The 17,075-nt window shown below is 35.0% G+C and overlaps 3 protein-coding genes across 3 annotated transcripts; all 3 read left to right on the top strand.

The window, feature by feature from the left end:
• The first annotated feature begins 9,804 nt into the window (after positions 1-9,804).
• LOC119662782 lies at positions 9,805-10,857 on the top strand. The gene is made up of 2 exons (XM_038072542.1): positions 9,805-10,382; positions 10,440-10,857. The coding sequence occupies exons 1-2, from the start codon at positions 9,805-9,807 to the stop codon at positions 10,855-10,857; spliced, it is 996 nt and encodes a 331-aa protein (XP_037928470.1).
• Positions 10,858-11,080: 223 nt separating this feature from the next.
• On the top strand, positions 11,081-12,796 carry LOC119662775. Its single transcript, XM_038072529.1, has one exon. The coding sequence runs from the start codon at positions 11,081-11,083 to the stop codon at positions 12,794-12,796; it is 1,716 nt and encodes a 571-aa protein (XP_037928457.1).
• Positions 12,797-14,569: 1,773 nt separating this feature from the next.
• Positions 14,570-16,813, top strand: LOC119662768. The gene has a single exon (XM_038072516.1). The coding sequence runs from the start codon at positions 14,570-14,572 to the stop codon at positions 16,811-16,813; it is 2,244 nt and encodes a 747-aa protein (XP_037928444.1).
• The last annotated feature ends 262 nt before the right edge of the window (positions 16,814-17,075 follow it).

Here is a 17,075-nt window from a genome sequence, read left to right as displayed (position 1 = left end):
CAGGTGGTTTCACGCCGACTGTAACTAAGATAACTATTAAAATTAATAAAGATATTTGATATGAAAAATATCCAAATCAAAGTGCGACAGGTGGTTTCACGCCGACTGTAACTAAGATAACTATTAAAATTAATAAAGATATTTTATATGAAAAAAATATCCAAATCAAAGTACGACAGGTGGTTTCACGCCGACTGTAACTAAGATAACTATTAAAATTAATAAGGATATTTTATGTGAAAAAAATATCCAAATCAAGGTACGACAGGTGGTTTCACGCCGACTGTAACCAAGATAAATTCTAAAAATCATAAGGATATTTTAAATTAAAATAATATCCTAAAGAAGGTATAATTGTAGTGAACACGACAGGTGGTACAGTTCCGGAAGAATATAACGCCAGAGACCTGAAGGAGGAAGACCTATCCAGAAGATCCAAGCATTGAAACCTCTAAAAGGGACATCTCTAATTATTTTTTTTTTACGTATGAATTTTGGGTTATATATATATATTTTTTTTCCCAAAGTTAATTTGCTTCTTTATATTGAATACAAATTTAAAATTTATAAAATTTTGAAATAAAATAAAAGTTAATTTATTTCCCTATAAGAAATATAGATCTAAAAACAAAAATTATAAAATTCTGAAGTAAAAATTAAAGTTAATTTATTTCCTTATTTTAAATATAAATTTAAAATTATAACTATCGAAATAAAGTAATACATAAATAAAGATATAGAAGTAAAACCACTGCACTTTGAATATTTTGGTCACAATCTATAAATTTATTGTGACGACTTTGGTGAGACTGAGCATACCTCAGCAAACAGGCAACGACCGGGAATAGGGGTCGTTACAGCTTTAACTCGGCCAAATTTTGGAATGAAGCTGAAAAGATTAGGGTCACTAGACTAGGTTTTACATTATTCTTAATGATGAAGACCAATTCTCTTTCTGGCATTTTCCGTCTTAATTTAAATGTTAAATTGTGAATGTCTAAATAGAATAGTTCAAAACTCTCCCCAACCTGTTGTTTCCTGTCTACAATCTCCCGGATAATTGCATAGTCATTTTCTGATGACCTAAATTGTCCCAGCAACTCCTTCTTTAATTGAAAATAATCGAAATTATTATCACCCACATGATCTTCCAACACCTGCCAGAACCACTTTAATGCAGGTCCAGTTACTAGACAATGAAAGTCCGTAAGAAGTTGATGGTAAGGTACTTCTTACTGTTCCCGCATACGCTCAATTCTGAAAATGCAGCTTTCCACCGTCATGTCTTTAATGACTGCCACCCGCCAAGATCAATTTCTCTTCTAGACATTCGTTCATCCTCCTCGAGTAGCATCGATTCTCGTCGGTTTCCCAACCCTTGGTTCTTTGAGTATGCTCCGCGCATAGTTTTATTTAATCGGGATTCCTCACTTGGAAAATTTGGTTTCTGCATCACCACCCTAGGTGTCCTTGGCGCACTCTTGCGTGGTGACTGAGCTTCTGCTGGTGGTGCTTCTGGTGCGCGTACATGATCGCGTAAAGTAGACATTTCGATACGCATCGTATTCAGGCAGTTTGTTAAGTATTCGTTCTGTTGCATCACCATGCCCATCATGCGACTGAGCTGATCCGTATCTATTGTGGGCTTTAGAGCTTGTGCCCCTTGTGTGCTATTACTCCTACCTTCTCCTTCCATAATTCCAGGACTCTCTAATTGTATTAAATCTATTTGCGAATTGAAACTAAGAGAAATATCAGTTGAACAGCTTGTAATCTCCGGCTCTACTGCCTTTGTATTTGATCTCCCTAATATTGCTCTCGATATACTTCTGGTCCTTGGCCTGTCCATACAGGTCGTAACTATCTGTCAGACGTAACAGTCACTATTTCAGTTACTTGGTATAAAATAACAAAAAAATTATTTCAATAACCGGTTAATTGATTATTGATTGAATTAATCACGAATTAAACAACTTAAAAAAACTAGACTGAATTTAATAATAAATATGGCTCTGGGGGAGTTCAAAGCGTCACAACCACACACATCGATCTGAAATAGCCTACCTTCATCTGATTTCTAAGATCAGATAAGGTGATGGTTTTTAATGGTAAAACAAATTAACAAACAGACAACCTTCAAAAGAAGAAAAAGAACAAATTTTATTTTTTGTTTTTTTCTAGTACTACTACATCTACCGTTTTATTGGCTGTAAGTATGTAAATCAGAAAAATAAAAAAAATTAACTACCTCTATACTAAAATGAAACTTTGACCTCAAAACGGACTATACTGATACTAGTCCTTCGTGGCCGTGTTCATTACGTGTATATCATACATGTAAAATCCCTATACATTCAACTACTATTCTTACAAAGAGGAATCAACTTCACACCGAACCGGTCCTATGTGAAGAAATCTCTCTAAAGCAAAAATAATAAACTATAAAAACGAAACTTTTTGACAAGAGGACTAAACTTCCAGCTGAACTAATTCTACAGGAAGGAACCTACAATGCCAATAGTAAGAAACGCTATACAACATTGCAATACCGTATACTGTCTGGCAGTGAACAGGCAAGCCGAGTCTTGAGCTCTTGATCCACCGGATTAGACCCAACTATATTGTATAAACAAATTACCAAAATAAAACCAGAAACAAAAAATCCCATATTAAAATCCATTCTTTATCCCATCTTACACTCCAACCTTTGCACCTTGTTAGTTATTGGATAGATACTAATTGTGTTTTTGTTAGTATTACTGTCCTATGGTCATTCACGTTGTTGGTCACTCCGTCGTTGTAGATTGGTCCTTTTGTTGCGAACAATGTAACAAAAAAAAATCCATTGCATTTATCATCTGTCTTCATGTACCCGAAGTCTGTCGTTCAGTTCGTTGTCACATTCCTTCGAAAATTTCACATATCTAAAACAATCAATCCAAAAAAAGGACAAAACTTTTTACCAAACAGATTCAGTATAAAGAAACCTCGTAAATTCATAATTCTAAAAACTACTTTCTGACATCGCAATACCTATCGCGTCAAAACGAACAAAAGGCAGGTCGTGTGCTAAACGTTTAACCCACCGGATTAAAGCTAGCTATATCATCTAGTGTGAATTCAACTATTCAAAAAGAACATCAAAAATCAAAAAAAACTAAAACAAATCTCCTGTGCTGGTCAACAGTGAAAGTGATTACAACCACAATAGCAGTTGCCGTAGTCCATCATTAAGTCGCCATTTATTGTGCGACCAACTCAAAATCTTCTTCGATGTATAAGTCTTCCGTCTTCGCTGTCATTTCGTCCATTGTCCGTTCGTTGCTCCATTCTTCGTTTCTTTCGTTGGGGTGTTTCGTCGTTGGTACGTCTTTCGTTGTTTGATGTACTTTATCTTGGTTCTGTGTTTCCTGTCATACGTCTGTCCTTTCGTCTTTCGTTTCGTCGTCTCATTCGTTGTCAATTACGTTGGGCGCGATTTGTTGTGTCTGCCTCTTGGTAGTTCAGCGCCCTCAGAAGCCGCTTATGGCACGGTGGCTAGCCCGGTATGCTCGTTGATGTTGTGGTGGTGTTCTTGGCAACTGAGGTATCGCTACAGACGACAACAAAAAAATAATATTCGTGCCATGTTTTCACTAACAAAAACTATATCTATTTAACATGAAGAAACTATACCTTCAGCCATTGACTTTATTCTTCAAAACAACAAAGCTATTCAAATGAAATATTAAAAAAACTTAACTACCTATACTTAACTAACTAGCATCCCTTTGCTTCATTCTATTCTTCACATTTCTCAAAAAAAAACTTCATAGGCTTAAAAAAAATAAAAATAAAAAAAAATAAGAAAAGAAATTAAGATCCTAACCTAAACTTGAAGAACATTTCATGGAATAGTATTGGCACGTGCTGGTTCCCTATAGGACAGATCACAGTATCTGCGGTTGAGTGCAATGGCATGTCATGGCTTGCATTGACCATGCAAGTTTTACCTCGAGTCAAACCGGCACGCTGCATCATTTGAATAATTTGTTTCTCTACTTGATTGTCAACCTCGATCCTTCTACCAGCATGATAGACCTCTTCCTCCACAAAGTCTGGAAAGACAGGCAACACTTCTGGTAAAGCCTGAGCCAGATGCCTACGCGGCTCCATGTTTTCGCGTATTTATGTCTGGTCACTCAGTTTATCGAGGAAAATAAATAAACAGAGGAAAGAAAGAAAAATATCAACAGTCAAATATAAATTTCAAGCAAGATCAAAGGCGGAGCTATCTCGACGACGGATAAAAACTGTGATTATGACGCTTGTACCACCCCCTTTTTAGCCAACAATAATTTTTTTAGCCAATCATACTATTCTATGACTTTATCTTTATGAACATCAAAAAAAACTCTTTTATTTATATCTTTTACACCTACTTACATAAGTATAAAAATTAATTTCTTTTATTAAATCATTAATTTATTTATAACACAACAAGTGTAATTAATTTTACATTCTTTTTTATTCACTTCATCAAAAAACTTTAACTGATATGAAATTAATAATAAAAAAATTAAAAAAAAAATAAAAATTTATAACAATTAAAGTGAATTATTCTTCATGTATATATGTATATATATCTAATTAATGCCTATGCAAGAGCACAAAATAAATAGAAAAAAATCAAAAAATATTTGCGGTCAAATACAATATAAAAAACTGAAAAGAAAAACAAATCAGCAAAAAAAAAAAAATCAAATAACTTAAGTACTTACTCCAGCTGCTCTGATGACGTCACCTTAGCTGCCGATGTATCTGGCTAAATTTTATTGATATATTTTTTTTTTTTTAAAAGTAAAATTTATATTGAATATCAAACACAGAAATATATTACATGTGTATAAAAATTTGATGTATATATAAATAAATTGGATAATAATAAAAACTTAAAAAAAAAAACAAAACTATATTTATTTATATTCGTGCATAAGAAGAAAATCCTATTTTTTTTTTCTTTGCTTTATCAAGAGTTACTGATCAAATTAAACAAAGCATCAGTGCTTAGGCATAATGTTATTCGTTTAATAACTTCAAAAAAAATATATTTAAATTCATTTAGTTTTTTTTTACTCTTTGAACAACAAAAAAAATTATTATTAAAAAATCAAAAAAATAAAAAAAATTGAAAGTACTGGATATTTTTTTTTTCTCCGTTTTAGTCAGCACGGCGGGTACCCGTTACAATAGGGATGCGTTATTCACATACAGCTACAAATACCTGTGCATTCCGGATTACCGCAAAATTACTGTTCTCTTTCTTATCCTTGCAACCTCCAACTTTCCTCTTACCTGATTTCTTCCTGGTAACTCGTTCTGGCTTTGGGGTCTTTGGTTTATAACTGTGGCTGCACTTCATATATAGTCTTATCACATTTCTAAGCCCATTAGATTCTGGCCGTCTTTTTTTATTATTCCGAGACTTAAGCTCGTTTATGTGGTTGAGTATTTAATGCACACAAAAAGCAATGATTTATAGTTCGAAGAAAATTATCGTTTTTTTTTCAAAAAAAAACTTTAACGATCATTTACTAAAATTTTTAATACACTCCTAAGTCTCTGGCTTCACAAAAATCAGTCCACTTCTTCATCGGTATTAGCCTTTTATATCCTAATTGCTCCTAACTGACAACTTTCGAGAACGTTCCTAGTCCTGTTAATTTGATATTTGGCGCCGAAGTTTTTCTAAAACTTTTCATCACTATCCGGTTACAAAATTTTCCCCTTATGTATCTGCTTTGGTTTTATTTTATTTTCTTTTGCAAGCAAAGATGTATGAACTTTATAAAAAGCTCATCTTTCACTTTCACTTTTCATTTTATTTTCTTTTGCAAGCAAAGTTGTATGAACTTATAAAAAGCTCATCTTTCACTTTTACGCAAAACTAGCATTTATCTTTTACCACTATTCTGGTTTGCTTATTCCTGCTTGGTAACACCTCGTTCTCTCAGTAGTTTGAACTTGGTGCAGCTTTCACTGGAATTCGCCTGGCTTGCACTGATCAAAACAACACAAAAACAAGACGAAAGCAGATGCAAAAACTTTTACTTATTTTCGGTTTATCAACGTGCGAGCAATGCACGTTGAATTTATTTGTTTACAAAGAAATGATGTGATGTTTTTGTGTTAAATTATTTAAGTGTTTTTCATTTTAATTTTTGTTTAATTTTAAAGTTTTAATTTTTCTTTTAAAAAAAATTATTGTAATAAATAAGTGTAATAAATTACAAATACAATTAATGTATTGAAGTATGTCGAAAACAAGAATGAACTTGGCAGCGAGTGCTGACCCAAATTAAATTGCAGTGCAATCAAAGTTGGATGCCGAATTTCGACGCTTCAGTTTTAAACGACATGCAGAACTACAAACATTTGAAGACTTTTCTGCCTTAATTGAGCAACAACATAAAGAGGAGATCAGCGACGGGTATAGAGTTCAATAGACATCGCGGGAATTCCGAGGTAATGTCGTGAATGTTTATTTGCTTCTTGTGGTATTAATTTGTTACTTTTCTCACAGGCCTACATAACACGTGTGCTAACTAATATATCGTACATTTATACATATATACTACATATATGTTATCGTATGTGTTCGTGATTGGCTTTATATTTTTCTATTATTAATTTGGAATATTTTTTTATTTATTTTTTGGTCGCAGTTGACAACCCTTTTTTATTATAAAATACTATGAAATTAAAAATAAAATTAGTCTCTTGTAAAAGTTCAAACGAGTCGGTCTTTCTTTAAAAACTTCGTTTTGTTTCCTAGTTTTGTTGTCGTTAGTGGTTTCAAAAACTCTTGAGGCCCCAACATTTTGGTGACCCCGACGTGATCACGTTGATCACTTTAGTGTTTTCTTTTTTATATTTTCAAAACATTTATTGTATTGAAAATTGCACGATTTGGTTGCGAATTTTTGTTGTCGTTTATTTGAACATTACAGTTTTGGTTTGCGGCATTACAGCTGCGTCGGCAGCGCCGCATCAACCAATTTTTTACATGTTTCGGTTGCATCATTTTATAAAAAAAAAGGAAAAACTTGTGCAAAACTTTAGTGTTTTTTTTTATATTTTCAAAACATTTATTGTATTGAAAATTGCATGATTCGGTTGCGAATTTTTGTGTGCATTTATTTGAACTTTACAGTTTTGGTTTGCGGCATTACAGCTGCGTCGGCAGCGCCGCATCAACCAATTTTTTACTTGTTTCGGTTGCATCATTTTGCGCAAAAAGAAAAAACTCGTGCGATTCGGTTGCGAATTTTTGTGCGGGTTTATTTGAACAGTTGGTTTGCGGTACTTCATTTGCGTCGGCAGCGCCGCATCAACCAATTTTTTACAAAACAGAATTGCACGATTCGGTTGCGAAGTTTTGTGTGCGTTTATTTGAACATTACAGTTTTGGTTTTCGGCATTACAGCTGCGTCGGCAGCGCCGCATCAACCAATTTTTTACTTGTTCGGTTGCATCATTTTATAAAAAAAAAGGAAAAACTTGTGCAAAACTTTAGTGTTTTTTTTTTTATATTTTCAAAACATTTATTGTATTGAAAATTGCGCGATTCGGTTGCGAATTTTTGTGTGCGTTTATTTGAACATTATAGTTTTGGTTTGAGACATTACAGCTGCGTCGGCAGCGCCGCATCAACCAATTTTTTACTTGTTTCGGTTACATCATTTTTAAAAAAAAAAAAAAAAACTCGCGTGATTCGGTTGCGAATTTTTGTGCGGGTTTATTTGAACAGTTGGTTTGCGGTACTTCATTTGCCAATTTCTTACAAAACAAAAAAAAACAACAGTTGTGCGAATCATTCAAACGGTTCGACTGCGAATCATCTATATTTTTTGTAGTTGATCTCAATTTCTTGCATCTGTTAACGAACATTAATAATGGAAGGAGATAAGATAGAGGGAGCAACATTTTTAAAATTAAAATGTTCACGTCTAGGAACACAACTAAAGGATTTGGAAAAAAGGTTGTCTGCTGAATTTTTGAGTAATTGCCATGAAGTGCAACTACAACTCTACATCGACTCTCTTCAACAACTCAACACTAAGTTTGACGCAGCTCAATCTAGTCTCGAACAGGAAGACTTCCATGAACTGGAAAGTGAGGTGCGAGATAACTTTGAACAGAAGTATATTGACATTAAATCCGCGATCATGATAGAGCTGTCCCATTGTCAAACGAATACCAGAAATTCAACTAGTAGATTTCTATCGAACGATGAGGCTCCTTCTATTAATGTTAAATACTCGCGTTCAAGGCTGCCAGAACTTCAACTCCCGACCTTCAGTGGTGACATCAAGTACTGGCAGCATTTCATTTCAATGTTTGGAACAATTGTTGATGAAAGCATTGAACTCAGCAATCTCGAAAAACTTCAGCACTTAAGATCTTGTTTGAAGGGCTCAGCGCTAGATACAATAAAGTCACTTGAAGCCAGTGACGCTAACTATGCTAAGTCACTTTTATTATTAGCTGCGTTTCAGCAAACATGATCCGTTCAATGATCTGAATCATCTTTGCTGAAACGATACGGATCACGTTTGAAAATAATTGGCAACGCATGAAATATGCCAGTTGGGTTTGTGTACAAAATTTTTTGATTTATGTGAAAAATTTTGGCGCTAAAAAAATAAGTGAGAAAATTTTGAATACAATAAATCTAAAACTTGGAAAATAAATAAAATCTGTTGAAATGTCTGAAGTATGAAATGTAAGTTTTTATTTAGTATTTACCTAAAAACTTAAATTTAATTCTATAGTAAATAAATGGAAATTGCAGATTTTATTAGAATTATCGAGCAAAACTGACTCCTCCATTTTCTTTTTAAACACTAGTCCAAGTGTATTAAGCTCAAGGGATGAAGTGCATCAGCATGGATATAGTGGAAATTTTATGGAAACGATCAATAATTGTTCCGTTAAAGATTATTTGATTGGTATTTGCGCATAAAAAATACAATTGCTATATATTAATTATGTTTCATATTTTAATAGATTTGTTAATAAAATCCAATCAGCAAATACAAAATAACCGTGGTGGTCACAATTGAACGAGAGCAATGAAGGAAATTTACATATTTTTGTGGTATATGGCAAATATAAATACTTTTCGCGAATTTGGTATTTGTTTTGGCATACCAAAAGCTTCTGTATGGAGAATAATTGAAAGAACTAGTGTTTAGCTTATATCAATTGCAAAATTTCCGTTCGTGATTGACAGCACACATGTTAAAATAAATGCACCTCACCATAGCAATTAGGCTTATTTCAAAAGGAAGCATGAATATAGCTTAAACTTGCAAGCAGTTTGCAATGGTTTTTTTATAAACGTGTATGTTGGAGAGCCTGTTTCCTTATTATTGTTCTGTTTTAATTAAATAAATGTATTCAACTTAATGTTTATATATTCATTTCAAATTAATTGATTTTCATAAATTATCAAACAACACTTTTTTAATAATAATAAAACGTAAATAATTAAAGTAATAATTTTAATTAATTTTAATAATTTTAATTTATAGTAATAGTAATAATTAAAACATTACTTCAAACAAAGAAATAAATAATAATGACATATTAAATAAATAAGTACATAAAATAAATAATAAATAAATAAAATCAATAATAAATAAATATAAATGTAGATTTGTTTATAATTTTACTACATAAAATAAATAATAAATAAATAAAATCAATAATAAATAAATATAAATGTACGCCGTTGTTGATCTGCGACGCCTTAGTAATAAAATGAATTCACACCTACATGCATTGAGCAAGCTGGGCAGCAAGGAACAAATTGCTGATGGTCTCATAGTACATCTTGTTTCGCAAAGGCTAGATCCTGCATCTCAAGCAAAATGGGAAGAAAAGGCTTCAATTGATGCAATACCTACGTGGGATCAAATGGCAGATTTTCTTGATAAAAGATGTAAAACTTTGGAGCATGTTGATTACGCCACGAAATTTTCAGCACATAACAAAACTAAGCAAATCAATCTCCATCCAATTGCCAGAAAAGTGTTCATAGCAACAAACTCAAAGGGATGTACATTTTGTGGAAGTGGTGATCATTTCATTTACTCCTGTTGTCAATTTACAAATCTTTCTCCAAAACTTCGTCTAACTGAAGCCAGAAAACTTAGCCTTTGTTTAAAGTGTCTAAAAAAGGGACATCAATTAAAACAATGCAAGTCTTCGTTTTGTCGTATTTGCTCAAGACCTCACCACACGCTCTTGCATTTAAATGATCGTATTAATGACAGTACCTTTTCTTCATCTAATGATGTACCAATAGCTAATCCGACGTCAAATACTAAATCTAAAGTGTAGGCTTACTTAGTTTCAACAAACGCGTCGCAACAAACCCAAAATTATCCTTCAAGTGAATGTGTGCTTCTTGCAACTGCAATCATATTAATAAGAAATCGTGCTGGCTCTTATATACCATGCCGTGCTCTTCTGGATTCAGCATCGCAATTACACTTTATTACAAAATCACTTGCCAACACACTTCAACTTAAAACAACAAAATGTGCCACAGTAATATCAGGTATTACAGATAGAGATTTTGTCGCTGACAACACTACTGAGTTATCCATAAAATCACGTTTTGGCAATTACACCAGTAGCATCACCGCAGTGATTACTTCTAAAATTACTAATCAACATCCCAGCACAAATGTTAATACAACTGATTGGAATATTCCAAAAAATCTTCAACTAGCTGATCCAGCATTCTATAAATCACAACGTATTGATATTCTTATTGGTGCAGCTCTCTTTTCGATCTACTATGTATAGGTCAAATCCGTTTAGCGCCTCAATTACCAGTATTACAAAAAACGCTTTTTGGTTGGGTAGTTTCTGGAGGTTACCAGCATTCTTCAATATCATCACTAGCCACATTTAAAAAGTCATCAATTCTGACTCATCTATAGTGTTATCCTGGATCCGATCTGAACCGTCTACCTTCAATGTATTCGTGGCCAATCGAGTGAGCAAAATTCAACATTTGACTAAAGGGATGACATGGCATCATGTTCCCACTGATTTAAATCCCGCAGACATCCTATCTAAGGGAGCGACTCCAGACGAACTTTTAACTTCATCACTTTGGCAATGTGGACCTCCATTCTTGCTTGGAGATCGAAACAATTGGCCTATGACTTATCCCCTGCTGTATGATTTGCCTGAAAAACGCAAGGCAGTTCTTATTTCAACTGTAAAAACAAATGACATTTCGATTAATTGGAAATTTATCAACAATTTTTACAAAATACAACGTATATTTGGGTATGTCCAAAAATTCATCAGCAAGGAGCGATCTACTATTTTAACAGCTAATAACATACAGCAAGGTACATTCATATTAATTCGAACAGTGCAAAAGGCGAATTTATGGAATGAATATCATAATTTGGAATGGAAAAAATCAATTAGTTGCTCAAGTAACTTATTCTCCTTAACTCCATTTTTAAATGATATTGGTCTACTTCGTGTTGGTGGACGACTAAAAAACTCTAACCTAGACTTTAATGCACAACATCCAATTATACTACCTAAGCATCATCCGCTCACTGTTTCAATCATAAATCATTTTCATCGCAAAATGCTGCATGCAGGTCCACAATCATTGCTTGCTTCAATGCGTCTTCAATATTGGCCAATAGGAGGTAGAAAGCTAGTATCCAAGGTCATCAACCAATGTATTATATGTTTCCGAGCGAAACCAATAACTGCAAGGCATATCATGGGACAATTACCAAAAGATCGTGTTCATGCTAATCGTGCTTTCATCATTACTGGCACAGACTTTTGTAGTCCTTTTTATTACAAGTCCGAAGTTCGCAATAAGTCTCCAATCAAATGCTATGTTTGTTTAATCATTTGTTTCGCGACCAAAGGTGTCCATTTAGAATTGGTCAAGGATTTAACAACATCAGCATTTCTAGCCGCATTACAGCGTTTTATTTCAACTCGTGGCAAACCAAAAATTATTTGGTCAGATAATGCTACAAATTTTTGCGGTGCCAAAAATCAGCTTGCTGAGCTCAGGAGACTTTTCTTTACTCAAAAACATCATGAGTTGCTTCACCATCAATGTCTCAGTGACAGCATCGAATGGAAATTTATACCTCCTGGATCGCCACATTTCGGCGGCCTCTGGGAAGCTGTCGTAAAAACAGCCAAATATCACTTTTGTCGAGCGGTTGGCTTAGCAGTTTTAGAATTCGATGAACTACGCACTTTGGTTTGCCAAATTGCTGCTATTATCAACTCTCGTCCACTCTGCCCGCTTTCAGAATGTCCGGAAGATCTTGATGTTCTCACACCTGCTCACTATCTAATCGGTGCCCCGTTAACATCAATCATTGAGCCTGACACTACGGTCTTGAATGTTAACCGGCTTGATCGCTGGCAGCGCATTTCATATATTCAACAAATTTTTTGGAAACGCTGGAGTACCGAATATCTTACACAGCTACAAGAGCGATCAAAAAGGCGAAGACCGACTCCAAATATATCACTTGGTGCAATAGTTCTTTTAAAGGATGACAATCTCCCACCATTTCGCTGGCCGCTCGGTAGAGTTATTGAAGTCATATCTGGTCCTGATGGTATCATTCGTAGCTCTGTCACGAAGCTCTGTATCTTGCCTTTAAATGTGTCTCTCGTGGAACGCGACCGTTCCAATGGGGGGAGAATGTTCGTGATTGGCTTTATATTTTTCTATTATTAATTTGGAATATTTTTTTATTTATTTTTTGGTTGCAGTTGGCAACCCTTTTTTATTATAAAATACTATGAAATTAAAAATAAAATTAGTCTCTTGTAAAAGTTCAAACGAGTCGGTCTTTCTTTAAAAACTTCGTTTTGTTTCCTAGTTTTGTTGTCGTTAGTGGTTTCAAAAACTCTTGAGGCCCCAACAGTATGTATATACTATTGTGCATTTTTTTGGTTCATCGCTTAGGTTCCGCTAACCTCCAAATAGAACTTCGTATCCGCATCAAGGTCGCGTTCGACAATTACAACTGTCCAATTTGGACATAAATATTAAGCTTATATTAATTTTTAGTATAAATAAATATCAATTAAAATAATTATTTGCATTGTATTTGTATTAATATTTGTATTATTTGTATTATTGTATTCAGTATATGTATAAATAAGTATTTTAAATTAGTGTCTTATGTTGTTTTGGTTGTTGGGTTTAGTTGTGTTATCAAATATTTTAGCAATGTTGCTGGCTCTCACAACTAAATATTCGCACGCTGTCAGCGTGCCAGACGTAACATGATGATCTTCACACGCCACTGTGCAAGGTTGATAGGCATCATGTTCGTTTTCTTTTATCGTGTGTTCGTTGTGAGTTGCAGCAATAGGCAAGCCGCGGCGACAATTCTGTTGTTCCCACAGGTGCAATATGAGTTGGCGCATGGCACAAGTGATAACACATTTAAGTCACCAAATTTGTGAAGCAAGTTGGTATATGGCAAAATACATATACCAGCTTGCTGACTGCATCAAATTGTATAAGCATAGGAAATGCACATATTTTCCACGAGTGCCCTTGGCCTTGAATGTTCAAAGTCCATCGGATAACAAATCGTGGGAACTAGGTGCATTTGCTCTTTTACCATAGTGTTATGCTTAGTGTTAAGCATTTTGTATAAAAACACAATATTTTGTAATAAATTTATTCATTCAATACAGAACAGCCCTTGCGTTTTAATTAGTTCAAGTGCTTATTAAAACTCAATTGCAAATAGGTTCATGTGCCTAGTTGCTCAAAAAATATTGTTATTGTTTGAATCCACCTGAAGTTGGTTTAAGTGCCAAATTCAGACCTTGCAATAGGAACTGGTTCAAGTGCCAGATTCCTAACCATAAGCAACACTGAATCGATTCAAGTGTCGATTCAGTTTCAATAAGAAACGACTTATTGAACATTTTTGGTGACCCCGACGTGATTCACCGTAAGGATCACGTTTTCATCAATCCAGTGAACCTGCTCAGAAGGACCACGTTATCATCAATCCAGTGAACCTGCTCAGAAGGACCACGTTATCATCAATCCAGTGAACCTGCTCAGAAGGGTATTATTGCTGTATTTACAACCATGGAAGTCATGGCAGAATTGATTGCCAAACAATCAGAATTGGGAAAACAAATCCAACAACTGATCACTAACTTCAAAAAGGACTCAAAAGAGAGAAAGACATCCCCTCGCTACTATGAAGAGCGTATTAGGCGACTCAACGAGTTATGGGAACAATTTGATCACAACGACACACAAATCAGGAATTTGCCAGATTTGGATACGAGCGTTTCATATTTTACCAACAACTACTTTCAGGAAATCAAGGGATTATTTGAAAAATATGAGCAGATTTTCGAAAATGAATTATCAACCAAAATACCTCCAACACCTTCCTCAAAGGAGTCAGCAACGACAGCACGTCAACCGATGCCGTCACCGAGGGAAGGACAATATAGCACAAGTATAACAAGAATGATACACAAGCAAGGTGCAATTTGTGTATCACTGAAGCGACTCATAGCAGGCATCAATCGCCAAACAGGCGTTCAGATGAAATCCTTTTATGAAGTGAATATGGGAAGAATTGAGAAGCTATGGAATGAGATTGAATCCATTAATTTTGAGATTTGGGAGTACACCAACAATCCGACTACAGTGGGATATAAACTCGATGAGTATCTCGAAATAGAAGAATTGGTTCAGTCAACTTTAATTTCGTTAGCTTCAATGAAAGCAAATAATGAACAATTACAACAAGGGATCAGTAAACCAGACAGCGCTGGGATATCACTGCCTAAGGTAACAATACCAAAATTCGATGGCGATTATTTGAAGTGGTGTCAATTCTATGATTTGTTCACCGAAATGATTCACAAGCAGCAGCTTTCTAACGCTCAAAAAATGTGGTATCTCAAAGGTAGTTTAACAGGAGAAGCAGAAGGTTTAGTCCGACACCTGTCAATAACCAACGAGAATTATCAAACGGCATGGAAGTTGCTACAAGAACGATATCACAACAAAAGAATTATTGTAGCAACAATCATTCAAAGAATTCTAAATCAACCAATAATATCAACCAATCCTTCAGCGACAGAAATAAGGACACTCCATGATGTTACTTTTGAAGGATTGCTGGCACTGAAGAATGTGGGACTCGAAACTGATTCATGGTCGCCGTTACTGCTTTATAGTTTGCTCCTCAAACTAGATAAGCAGACTCGTATTTTGTATGAACAGTCGCTGACTCATCCAAGAGAGATTCAGTCGATCAAGGAGTTCATGATTTTCCTGGAATCACGATTCCAGTCCTTAGAGGCGATTGGTCATAGGGAGAAGCCATGCTCAGCAAAAACCCTTGCCACAACGATGGGAAAGGCAAATATATCAACCTGTAAGATCTGTAATAATGGATCACATCCGATATATTATTGCAAAACATTCTTGCAATCAACACCACAAGGTCGTATCAAGACAGTACAAAAACTTAGACTGTGCTTGAACTGCTTACGTACAGGCCATAGGGCAGCAGAATGCAAAAGTTCCCGGTGCAACAAGTGCAGCAAGAACCACAATTCGTTGTTGCACTTATCAGAGTCTTCCAAGACAACACACAAATCGATCAATGTCAAATCAGATTCATTGGTTGAGAAACCTGGTCATCAACCTTCTACTGTAATCACAGCATTAACACAAAATAAGGGATACGTTCTTCTTAGTACAGTTAATATGAAAATAGCTACGTTTGATGGTGATTTCATCGAGTGCAGAGCAATACTCGATTCTGGATCACAAATAAACTTAATCACAGAAAAACTGGCAAGAAAATTAAAATTGCAGTTACACTCATCACCGTTATGGATAGAAGGAATTGGTAGAAGCAAAAGGGACACAAAATACAGTGTGACAACAAAAATTCAGTCTCGAATTAATGATTTCAATGTAAAAATCAACGCATTCGTGATGCCTCGAATTATCTCAGCCCAACCAACACAGTGTCTGGACACTTCTGGTTGGTCAATTCCTCAGAATATAAAATTGGCTGATCCAGACTTCGCGAATCCAAATCAAATTGACTTATTAATTGGAGCAGAATTCTATCACAGCTTTTTATCGATTGGTCAAATCAAAATAGGTGAGGGTCTACCTGTACTTCAGAACACGGTTTTCGGATGGATATGCAGTGGCAAAGTTAGCAACGGTAATCAAAAATTACTTACCTGTGGCATGTGCAGCGAAGCTGACGACGAAGCATTGGATAATATACTTACTAAATTCTGGCAATTGGAGGAAATCAATCAAACGGATGACAAATTCACTGATGCAGAAAAGAAATGTGAAAAATCTTTTGCTCAAAATACTCACCACAATTATGAAGGGCGATTTGTCGTGAAACTACCATTTAAGGAGGATACAACTGTTCTTGGTGAATCCATGCAGATGTCGATGAATCGGTTTTTTAGTCTTGAACGTTGGCTGTTGAAGAATTCTGAACTAAAGAAGATGTACGTTGACTTCATGCGAGAGTACGAACATCTCGGCCACATGGAAAAAATCAATCAGGATGATATAATGCATCCACATTACATTTTGCCACATCATTGTGTAATCAAGGCAGATAGTACTACAACAAAGCTTCGAGTGGTGTTTAATGCATCTGCAAGAACATCAACCGGAGTCTCACTCAATGATATCATGCATAATGGTCCAGTCGTGTAGAACGAACTCTCATCCATTTTACTGCGTTTCAGGAAACCACGCTTCGTTTTTACAACAGATATTGAAAAGATGTATCGGCAGATACTAGTTGATCCAAGAGATGAATATCTTCAAATCATTATCGGGCGAGAGTCACCAGAAGAAAACTTGTGCTATTACAAATTAAAAACGGTAACGTATGGCACAAGAGCAGCGCCGTATCTGGCAACTAAGTGTCTACAAACCCTGGCCAGAGAGCATGCCGTTAAATTTCCGCTACACT

Source organism: Teleopsis dalmanni, chromosome 1 (assembly GCF_002237135.1).
Source record: "Teleopsis dalmanni isolate 2A chromosome 1, ASM223713v2, whole genome shotgun sequence".
Classification (NCBI taxonomy): Eukaryota; Metazoa; Arthropoda; class Insecta; order Diptera; family Diopsidae; genus Teleopsis; species Teleopsis dalmanni.
The sequence above is the reverse complement of the archived record's forward strand: the minus strand, read 5'-3'. Positions and strand labels throughout refer to the sequence as shown.